The sequence below is a fragment of the Malaclemys terrapin genome, chromosome 10 (genome assembly GCF_027887155.1).
Source record: "Malaclemys terrapin pileata isolate rMalTer1 chromosome 10, rMalTer1.hap1, whole genome shotgun sequence".
NCBI lineage: Eukaryota > Metazoa > Chordata > Testudines > Emydidae > Malaclemys > Malaclemys terrapin.
The window spans coordinates 48,913,041-48,925,166 of NC_071514.1; the positions used below are offsets into that span (position 1 = coordinate 48,913,041).

General features: G+C 43.4%; 1 protein-coding gene across 6 annotated transcripts in view; it reads left to right on the plus strand.

The window, feature by feature from the left end:
* Positions 1-12,126, plus strand: part of IFT140 (intraflagellar transport 140) — a 228,629-nt gene that overhangs the window by 36,107 nt on the left and 180,396 nt on the right. For all 6 annotated transcript variants that reach the window (XM_054041948.1, XM_054041945.1, XM_054041949.1 and 3 more), the window contains one exon: positions 6,616-6,791. In XM_054041948.1, the coding sequence (XP_053897923.1) occupies positions 6,616-6,791 (176 nt within the window). The remainder of the gene's footprint in view (positions 1-6,615; positions 6,792-12,126) is intronic.

Below are 12,126 nucleotides of genomic sequence, written 5' to 3' on the forward strand. Positions count from 1 at the left end.
GTGCCTGGTCGGGGCGCGTGTGCGCAATAGCTGTCTCATAGCACCATTGGCGCCTCACGTCGGGCGCATACGACCCAACCCCTTCAGTTCCTTCTCAACCGTCCTCAGCCTGAGACTGAGCTCTGTAGCGGTGTTGAAGAAAACCTAGAAAAGAAGTAGATAACATTAGATTGTTTAGGTAAGCCTCAGTTTGTCGTAATTAGTTGGTTCACTTAGTGTTAAGTTTCAGTTAATCTTAGTTAGACAGTTCATTCCTCAAAAAAAAAAAATTAAAAAAATCCTCCATTCTGCCCCTCCCAAATTAGCACTACGAGGGCTGTTAAAAATATGCCTGGCTCCTCAGGTTTTTAAAGATGCACTTCGTACAAGGAATCAATACCTATTTCGGATGGGCACTCACTATGCATTCACTGCTTAGGTGAGTCGCACATATCACAAAAGTTCGCTTACAGCAGTATTCTCAAAACTTGAGTGAGGAGAGACAGATCTCCGACTTGAATTTCTCCATTAAAATGAGTTTCTTATGCCTACTTGAGACCCCAGATAACCCTCGACAAGGGACTCTCAGGGCATATCCTCTGTGGACAGAGCTAGTACCCTTTCCTCCACAAAACTGAGAAAATGGCCACATCCTCCCCAAACAGAGAACCATTTAAAAAAAACGGTCTCTGGTGAGATCTCTACCCTCGGTGCCAACCTCAGGCAGTGTGAGTATCTTTGAGGCACCAGGCGCTTCCGGCACCCTCTGTACCGGGACTTCTGCCAGCAGGGGAAAGGACTCGAGTGGTAGGCACAAACCAGCCTCCTCCTCCACGGCACCAACTATTCCTATGAAGGACACAGTACCACAACCTTTGCCATTGGCGATGCCCCCTCTGCCCGCACCGACTTCATCAGAACAGTCAACAAAGAATTCAAGGATGGCACCATTGGCACTGACTAAGGCCACATACAAATGAACAGCACCGACCAAATGACCACCGAATGTGTCAGCACAGAAAGACACGACATCGAAAACAGCAGCACCACATCCTCTTACACAGAAAGTAGACATTGGAAGTAGAGTCTACCCCCAGATCTCCACTGTTCGGCACCGACGACTCGCGAGTACCAACAGCACTGGACCAGCCGGAATCCCCCACTGCTCCACCATTTTCAAGTGAATATGAGGATGGCCTTGAAGAGGCAGTCTTCTCATCAGATCACTCCTCACCATCAGGCACCAGACCACCAATGTCCCACAAGATCAAGAGAACAGTTTACCAGGGACATGCATCCTTGGCTCACAAATACCTGGACTATCGCCCTCTTTCACACCCTAGGGTTACAAATAAAGTAACAGAAATCTACTCTAACCCCAGTACAACAATTGGACTTCATTGGAGCACATGTGGACTCAATAGAGGCCGAAGCATCACTACCAATGACCAGATTCTCAGCATTGACCACTCTCATATCAGTGGTCACAAACAGCCCATGGGTATCAGCATGTACCGGCCTACAACTATTGGGACATATGGCGGCCACTACCTTTGTAGTAAAACATGCTTGACTACATATGTGCTGCCTACAGGGATGGCTGAGCTCGGTATCCATACCATGAAAGCACAGCCTGAACAAAAGCTTAACACTAATATCAAAAGTCCAACACTTCTTAAAATGGTGGACAAGTCCAAGAAATTTATGCTCAGGGATCCCATTTCAGCAGGATCCACCATCCATACTGATCACAACAGATGCCTCACTGATCAGCTGGGGTGCTCCCTTGAAACAACATACAATGTGAGGGAAGTGGTCGCTCACAGAGACACATTTACACATCAACCTGCTCGAATTACGTGTGGTTTGCAACACGTGTATCCATTTCCTCCCAATAATAAGGAACAAAACAATAAGAATCATGATGGACAACATGGCATATATGTTCTACATAAACTGACAGGGTGGAGCACGATCTCACTCCCTAGGCACAGAAGCCATAAAACTATGGAACTGGTGCATAAAGCACAAAATCACCATTACAGCATCATACCTCCCAGGCTGACAGAACATGATGGTGGATACATTAAGCAGACAGTTTCCCCAAGAACACAAGTGGGAACTGAATGACAACATCACAACACACATTCCACATGTGGGGGTTCCCACACTTGGACTTATTTGCGACCGAATGAAACAACAAATGTCCAAGGTTTTGCTCACGAGCAGGACTGGGAACACGATCCCTAGGGGATGCCTTTCTTATCAGATGGAACACACTTCTCCTGTATGCATTCCCACCGATACCGTTAATCTCCAGAGTAATACACAAGATACGAACGGACAGAGCCAAGGTCATACTTATAGTCTTGACATGGCCCAGAAAGACATGGTTCCCATACCTGAGACTCATGGTGATCTGCACACTATACACTCTCCCTCGGCGATGGGATCCTCTCTCACAAGACTAAGGTCAAGTCCTGCATCTGGACCTGGAGAAACTTTCACTTGAAGGCGTGTCTCCTCCCTGACTCCAACATGCCGAATTAACCTGCTCCGCACAGGTTAAACAGATATTACTAAACAGCAGAAAGACATCCACTCGTACCACTTACCTCCAGAAATGGAAGAGGTTCTCCCTATGGTGCCAAAACAAACACATAACCATGCTTACAGCACCAATTCATTTGATCTTTGAGTGCATAGTAGAATTTAAAAAATCAAGACTGTCCACAAGTTCAGTTAAAGTAAACCTCGCAGCCATAACTGCTTTCCATCATAAGACTGATGGTGTCTCAGTATTCACACACCTGATCACAAAGTGTTTCCTCACAGGTATACAGAACATGTACCCAGAAATAGGCAAACCCCACACCGGCATGGGATCTAAACCTGGTCCTCAGAGGCCTTATCAAAGCACCATTTGAACCACTTGCTACTTGTTCCCTACTGCACCTATCAATGAAGGTAGCATTCCTGGTCACGATTACATCCATGCAAAGAGTAAGTGAAATAGGGCCTCTTGTGGCCCACCTTCCACACACCATATTCTTCAAAGACGGTGACGCTTCGACCACACCCAAAATTTGTCCCTAAGATAACATCCTTTCATTTCAACCAACCAATTCACTTACCTGTGTTTTACCCTAAACCACACAGGACTACACAAGAGACAGTCCTCCACGCTCTAGACGTTAGACATGCTTTAGCATTCTACCTAGATAGAACAAAACCATTCCGAAAATCACCAAGACTTTTTCGTCTCCACGACTGGATGATCAAAGGGATCTGCAATATCAAAACAAAGACTTTCAAAATGGATCTCCAATTGCATCCATCTATGCTATCAACAAAAAATAGAACTCCTGACAGGGATCAGAGCCCATTTGATGAGATAAGTATTGACCTCAACTGCCTTTTTGAATAACGTACCAATCACAGAAATATTTTGAGCCGCCACTTGGACTTCACAACACACATTCATGAATCACTATGCAGTAAGGCAAAGCTCAGGCTCAGATGCAATACTAGGCCTAACAGCGCTACCTTCAACTATGCATACAACTCTGAAGCCCATCCATCCTCAGTAGGGCACTACTCCACAATCACCTGAAGTGGAGCACCCATAGGGACAGCACTTGAAGAACCTCAGATACTGTACAAGATGTACCCTCTCTTCTTCGAGATGTGTGTCCCTGTAGGTGCTCCACTACCCACCCTCCTCCCCTCTACTTTGGAGTTCGTATTAAAGGCTCCATGGTAGAGAAAGAACTGACAGGGTTGAGTTGTGCACGTGCTAGATGAGGTGCCACCAGCCCTGTAACACAGCTACTGTGCACATGTGCCCCAACCAGGCACTACTATCAAAAATCTCGGATCAGGTGTCAATGTGTCCTGGCGCTATTGAAGTGGAGCACCCACAGGGACGCACATCTCGAAGAACCTCAGTTCCTGCATAAGGTGAGTAATCCACGCTTTTTTGCATTCATTAATCCATAATGGCTCTATTTAAAAAAAAAAAAAATGCAGTGAGATGTTAGTGTAGACTATGGAGTGCCTTTTGTAATTAAAATAAATGACAAATTAACAACATTTGAAATGTTTATTTCTGTGCTTTTTTACTGGCCTGGATTAGATGTATTACAAGCATTTCTAAAGCTCTCATCACCATGGTAAAACAATCTACAAAATTCAGTTATCAGACCTTATATGAGAGAGTTTGTCTAAAGCAAAGATATTTTAACACTTGAAATTTACCAACAACACTCTTTCATAATGTCTTACACAGAATTGTTGTCATGGCTGCATGCTACAGGTGATTGGTGCACTTCTGTAGAAGTCTGACCTGAGATTTCCAAAATGTTTCATATCCAGACTCTGGTCTGTTCAAGGTATCCTGACCTATACTGAATGCACCCTTGTTGTGTATTCTTTGAAGACATCATTAATTTATTTTACTTTTTTGTCTCTTCCAGGCCATTAATAGAGAAGAGAACAATATTCATCCTAATATACCTCCCCTCTGAACAGTATCCACTCTCTGCTACCCTTTGTCTTTAGAGTCTAACCCGCTCAATTAGCTGAGCACTTGATAACTTTTTTTTAGAATAGTCTTTTTGTGTGACAAAAAGTGAAAAACTTTCTTAAAATTCAATTAAAAAGCTTAACTAACCTTTTCTCTTGCTACTGGAGAGGACCTTGAAACAGTGGGTGGTCTTAAGCATATGAAAGTTGATGCTTTGTGTTGCAGTAGCCAAGTGCAACAGAATAAATTAAGTACACAATTCAAGATGAGATCTAAAAACTGACCATTTATTGTCATTAAAGATTCTATGGAACTTTCAATAGAATAATGTCACTAACCCCAGTATCCTGGCCAAATTACAACTGGGATAATTACATGCTGCCTAACTAAATTCCCCTTGCGATTTCAATTTTATATACAGTATTCTCCATTTCATGGCTAAAGCCCTGAACCTGAACGAGCTCTGTGCAAACATACTCCATTTAGGTTAATGGGACTTTATGTGCAGGGGTCTGCCTACATGGAACTCATTTTAGACTCTGATCCTGAACTGTTATCTAGTGTTGCTGTGCACTGACAGCTGCCATGTTGAACACTAGAGGTACTTGCAATGTTCCCTATATATGCCTTCTCGCAGGGGTATTGTGAAGCTTGCTGCTTGTAAAATGGGTTGAGATCCTCCTGTGGAAAGTGGTAGATAAATACAAAATATTATGGTGGGGTGGTAGTGAAGCCATAATAAAGGTTGCATTAAAGAACGGTATTTAACAAGAGAGGAGAAAGAGAATATTCACTAAGTGTTTGTTTCAGTTTTTTTCTGGAATAAAACTATGAGTGTAGCAGGGCTTTTAATTTTCTGTGCAGTTGCAATTTGGAGGGTGTAGTGTATTTAAAAATAAAACAAAATGGAAATAAAGACAAATGGCTTTTGTAATTGGGTCTCTAGTGTCTTACTATTTTTTTTTTTTTTTAAGAACTCCTTTGCAAAGAGCACACATGGAGATTTTACACTAAACTTATGTGTATTAGTAGTTTACATAAAAACCTCTTTTATAGTTTTACTGTTTTAGAATTTTGGGGAAAATTTTTATTATTTAATTATTGACTTGATCTGCCCCAATATGAAAGTGCTACATTAATGATATGATAGTGTTTGCTAGGCAGTGATCTGTGTCTATACATGGGAGCAGATTTGTCAGATTCCAATGTCTCATTTAATATTTCGGTATTAACTTCAGCACTGCCATTCTGAAAGCACTGCATTAACTAATGGGAACTTTCTTTTCTAGGTAGTGTCATATGAGTTTCACACATGACAGCAGATTAAACAAGTTGTCAGGGCCTCATTTAATCTAAGGTTGACATTTCTCCATAGTTGAATGTTTGCTGCAGCTGCTGTTATTCGCTGTCATTATTTTCTGTAAGGCACTGTATTTGCTTTTCATTTTTCATTTCCAATTTACATTGCTTCTTTAAAAACTAAGGAAAGTCACATTGGAAAAAACTGTTTTAATGTAAGTTAGATTGCTCTGTTCTAATTTAATAACATTGTCCTCCTACAAATACACAGTTATGGTCAACAACCAAACTTTTTCTCTAAATACACCAATATAAAATGTTTACCTTTTTACTATTGTCTTTTCACAACACATTGCTAACATCCAAGGTTTCAGAAACTATCCTGCATCTCTAACTGGGACCATACAGACAAGAAGGACACACATATTAAAGGTAGATGTCCTCCTTTTAAGATAAGCTCTTAGTTTTGGATTTCTTTGAAGAAAAGAGAACAACTTTTTTTTGTGTCCTTCTTGTATAAACTACTATACTATTTTAACTCCAACAGTGTATGAGAAGAGAAATAAAAATGTGGTTGTTGACCTTAACTGAGTATTTGCTAGCTTTTCAGCATTTGAGGAATATGTTGTTATTAAAGTAGAACGGAATAACCTTAACCGAGATTAAGCAAGGCTTTTTTTCTGTGTAGCCTTGCCTCTGAATAACTTCTGTTTGTGGGTTTGTCAGACCATTAATATTATTGATCATTAATTTTTGTGGTTTACACGTGTCTTGGAACAGAACAGTATGTAACTGGCTTGTGTTTACTGCAGGGTCTGTGCATTACGTGAATGAAAAAGGAAAGACAAGCCATGCATTGAGCACAGACAGTTCAATCCGAAAGCTCCTGATTATGGAGAAGAGGGATGTTTTGGTGGTAATAACAGAGAACCTCCTGTTGTCCATGTACACAATCACTCTTGAGGGAGAAGCAGAGGAAATTATGAAGGTAGGTGAGGTAGGCTGAGGGGTAAAGAGTAGGTGCTGCTGAGGTACAATATCAGTTTCTATAGATGTATAGTTCCACTTTTACTTTTGCCAACTTTCTGTTGTATGAAAAATTCATTAAGGCCCACCTTTATTTCTTGGAGAAAACCCCACCCTTTAAGGAAATACATGTTCCACCTGGGGGGATTCTGCGCCTCAAAATGAAAAATTCTGCAAATTTTGTTTGTCAAAATAATGCAATATAATCGCACCAGTTTCAGTTGTTTTGGTAATTGATTTAAACTACAATACAGAAAAAAAGTCACTTGGTAACTAATACCCTGCATTCCAGTTATAATCCTGGATTTTCATTTAAATTATATTACAGAACACCAAATGGGGAAAAAAAAAAAAAAAGTAGAACATCATTTCAAATTACTCAGATTTTCACACATGAAAGTCGTACAATTTTGCTAATCATTGTCCTGGACCTGGCTGGGTACTTTGGAAATGCTTGGTTCTGATTGTCCTGACATTTTATTGACTGCTTGGTGAAGGTTTTATTTGCCTGCAAAGTCTGTTTTTTTTTTTTTTTTTTTTTTTTTTAAATGGGTAAGTAAAATAAATCCTAAACTGTAATCTAACCCCATTGTGTCACTTAGGCACTTTTTACCTGTGCCAAGCACATAGATCTTCCTAGCTATTTCCTTATTATCATTTATAAGGCTTTACATCACTTTGGCAATGTAGGGGCCTTAAAAATGTTTACAGATTTTATGCTCCTGGGGGAATTGATTGAGAATGGGAAGAGCTAACTAACCATAGGAACATTAACAATGTTACTATGCAGGCAGGCTGCTACATTTGTGCCTTAGGGAATGAGATAAAACAGCTACATTAACAAAATACGGTTTTGTTTTACAAAAGCTATTTTCTTTAATTTAAAAACAAATTTTCAGTAACATACTAATATTTAATTGTTTTTTAGATTCTCAAGAAGTTACAGACATGTTACTAGGCAGGCAGGCAGGCTGCTACATTTTTGCCTCGGGGACAAAGCCTTCCTCGTGCATAATAAAAAGACCTACCCCCCCTCCACGTCTGGTGAGCCGCAGTAGCAATCGAGAGAGACTGAGTCTCGCTTGTTGGCCCCCTGATGGTGATCAGCATCTCTCTGGCAGGCACGCACATCTAGCTCTCTTCCCCCGGCTATAACGTGCAATTGTAGCCAAGGCCCTAGTCTAGTCCCCTGTACTCATGTCTCTGAGGCTGCTCCAGGCATGCTGGAACAGACATGTTGCCTGGGCTGCTGGGGAAGAGGCGTGTGTCCCCCCCGCAGGTTTCTTTTGCATTTTTCTGTTCGGGTGGCACAGAAATATGCAGACCATATGAATTCTGCACCCCCGCAGGGACGCAGAATTCTGTCAGGAGTACAAGGTGGAGCCAAGAATTGTGGTGGTTATTTCAAAAGCATGGGTTTTCTTTTGCATCCCTGGTTTCTCTGTTCTAACCTTTTCTCTCGGGGCCCTGCTCACTCCTGTCCCTTCTCAAGTCCACAAATATCTCAGAGACCTTTATGCTGGTAAAACACCCAGTGCCATTTATTTACAGTGTTGGTTCCCACCACCCTTGTACACTGTTCAGCCTTACACCTACAGTCTTAGGGAGCCCTCAGTTCCTGAGGCAAGCAGGCAAGAGTGATCTTTCTCTGTCTGCTTCCTTGCTCTGCCTTTTTGTATATTCTGTCTGACGTTAGCCTTCTAGCTCTTCTCCATCCATCAGTTAGGCACAGCTCTTCTTAACGAGGTTTGTTCTGCAGTAATTAATTGGAGCTGCAGTGACCAGAGTGCTGGCTCAAGGGCTGTTGCCCAGCACTCTGTCACACCTTTCTTTTCTTCATTTTTGCCCCCACCCTAACCCATTCACCCCCATTTGCCCACTCATCTCTACTTTCTTGTCTCCTGTCCACTATCTGTCTACACAGACACTGAACATATCCTCCCTCTTTCTATAGGTCATAGATATGTGTATACACTTTGTGATGCAACAGCCAACAAACACTTTTTAAAAATCCTAGTTTTTCTGCTAGAATGTTGTCAGGATAAACAAATGTCTTCAACTGTTCCCATTACTTTAATTTTTAGTCCCATTGGAGCAAGGGTCTGATGGAGAAAAAGATGGTGGTAGTATTCTTAAAATATCCACAATCCCAGCATTATTGGTTGCCTCTATTAAAAATTAGTGCCGTATATACTCAATCATGAGACAGTTCCTTTATAAGCCATCCCCCCACCCCCCAAGATGGATAAGTTAAAAATGGTAAATTTTTATAACCCGTTCATAAGCCGACCCTATAATTCAGGGGTCAGCAAACTTTGGCTCCTGGGCCATCAGGATAAGCCGTTAGTGGGCCGAGATGGTTTGTTTACCTCGAGGGTCCACACGCACGGAGGTAAACCTAAGTAAACAAAGTGTCCAGGCATGCCAGCTGCTTCCCCTGACAGACCGGGATAGCACCTGGTGGGGAAATTTTTTGTGGGGGAGAAGCTGGGAGTCAGGGGAGTAACCCCTACATGACCCCACCCTTAGCCCAGGACCCCCAAACTCTCCCCTTCCTATCCCTTCCCACCTTATCTGAGGAGGGCCAGGGGAGGATGTCTCTGACCTGGCTGGAGCTGCTCCGGCAGGCTGGGCAGCACGGCCACAGCCTGCTCCGGCGGGCCAGACTGGGCGGCGCGGCCGCAGCATGTCCCAGTGGGCTGGGCCTGGCGGCACGGCCTCAGCATGCTCCAGTGGGCCGGGCGGCATGGCCACAGCCAGCTCTGGGGGATGGGGCCGAGCAGCATGGCTGCAGCCTGCCAGCTTCGGAGCTGCAACTGCTTCAGAGGCTGGGGGGAGAGCAGTGTGGCCAGAAGCGGAGAGACTCTGGCCCCACCTCTTCCCTTCTGTCTCTGCTGGCTGTGCTGCCTCTCCTTGCTCCCTCGGTTGGGGGGAGGGGCTGTGTCCCACTTCTCCTTCTCTATTCCCGTTCTTAAGCCGACCCCCTTCTCTGGTGCTTCCCTTTTTTTTACTAATAAAATTCGGCTTATGAACACGTATATACGGTAGTTAAGGATGGTGACGGTTATATTGTCACCATTAGTCACTAGCATTATCATTCCATTAAGAATGGGTGCAGTACGTACCTTTCTTAGAGCTCCTGTTTCTGTCTTCAGATTCAGGATGATGGTTTTTTGCTCTTGTTACAACCACAAAGGCTAGAAATGTAAAAATAATAAAAATAAAATTAATCTAAAATTCTGCAGAAATGGATGGAGCTACTCATGAAGGGCTGCATAGGGTTCCACTTAAGAATGGCTTTATCCAACCCTGACATTCAGCCTGGCTACATGTTTAAAAATACAGTGATATTGATGTTACAGTTCCTTTTACCTGGGCTCGGAAGTGTCCATGGTGGTCGTTGCAGTGGAGGTGGGATCACCCCCAAGTATCGCATCCAGCTCTTTGTAGAATTTGCAGGTCACGGAGGCAGCACCGGAATGGCCGTTTGCCTCGTGGGCTTTGCAGTAGGCATTCCGCAGCTCCTTTACTTTAACCCAACACTGCACCGCATGGCTCCTGTCCATCATAGCCCTTGATATGTGCCCAAAGGTATCGTAATTCCTATGGCTGGAGCGCAGCTGGGACTGCACAGCTTCCTCCCCCAAAACACTGATGAGGTCCAGCACCTCGCCATTGCTCCATACTGGGGATCGCCTGGCGCGTGGAGACATGGCCACCTGGAAAGATGCGCTGAGAGCACTCCACGCCTGGCTGAGCAAACAGGAAGGGGATTTTCAAAATTCCCAGGGAATTTAAAGGGCGGGTCTGATGCTTGGTCACCTGAGGACAGGGCAGCAGAGTACAAAAGTGATGACCAGAGTGGCTAGAACAGGCATTGTGGGACACTTCCGGAGGCCAATCAGAGCGCATTAGATGTCCACACTGGCGCTGCGGCGCTCCAGCAAGAGCGCAACAAACATTATTCCCCTCGGGGAGGTGGAGTACTAGGAGCGCTCCAGCCGCGGAGTCAGAGCGATCTACGTGCCTTGCCAGTGTGGATGGTGAGTGAGGTAGAGTGCATGTGGCGGCTTTATTGCGCTATAACATGCAAGTGTAGCCAAGGCCCTAGTCTAGTCCCCTGTACTCATGGCAGTACTAAGTATTATCTAGACCATTCCTGACAGGTGTTTGTCTAACCTGCTCTTAAAGATCTCCAATGATGGAGATTCCACAACCTCCCTAGGAAATTTATTCCAGTGCTTAACCATCCTGACAGCTAGAAATTTTTTCCTACTGTCTAACCTAAACCTCCCTTGCTGCAATTTTAGCCCATTGCTTCTTGTCTTATCCTCAGAGGTTAAGAAGAACAATTTTTCTCTCTCCTTGTAACAACCTTTTATGTACTTGAAAACTGTTATCTTGTCCCCTTCAGTCTTCTCTTTTCCAGACTAAACAAACCCAAATTTTTCAATCTTCCCTCATAGGTCATGTTTTCTAGACCTTTAATCATTTTTGTTGCTCTTCTCTGGACTGTCTCCAATTTGTCCACATCTTTCCTGAAATGTGACGCCCAGAACTGGACACAGTACTCCAGTTGAGGCCTAATCAGCGCAGAGTAGAGTGGAAGAATTACTTCTCGTGTAATGCTTACAACACTCCTGCTAATACATCCCAGAATGATGTTAGCTTTTTTTACAACAGTGTTACACTGTTGACTCATATTTAGCTTGTTATCCACTATGACCCCCAGATCCCTTTCCGCAATACTCCTTCCTAGGCAGTCATTTCCCATATTGTATGTGTGCAACTGATTGTTCCTTCCTAAATGGAGTACTTTGCATTTGGTCCTTGTTGAATTTCATCCTATTTATTTCAGACCATTTCTCCAGTTTGTCCAGATCATTTTGAATTTTAATCCTATCCTTCAAAGCACTTGCAACTCCTCCAGCTTGGTATCATCTGCAGACTTTATAAGTGTACTTTCTGTGCCATTATCTAAATCATTAATGAAGATATTGAACAGAACTGGACTCAGAATTGATCCCTGCGGGTCCCCACTCATTATGCCCTTCCAGCATGACTGTGAACCACTGATAACTACTCTCTGGAAACGGTTTTCCAACCAGTTATGCACCCACCTTGTAGTAGCGCTATCTAGATTGCATTTCCCTAGTTTGTTTATGAGATGGTCATGTGAGACAGTGTCAAAAGCTTTACTAAAGTCAAGATATACCACGTCTACCACTTCCCACCCCCCCATCCACAAGGCTTGTTACTAGGGTGACCAGATGTCCTGATTTTATAGGGACAGTCCC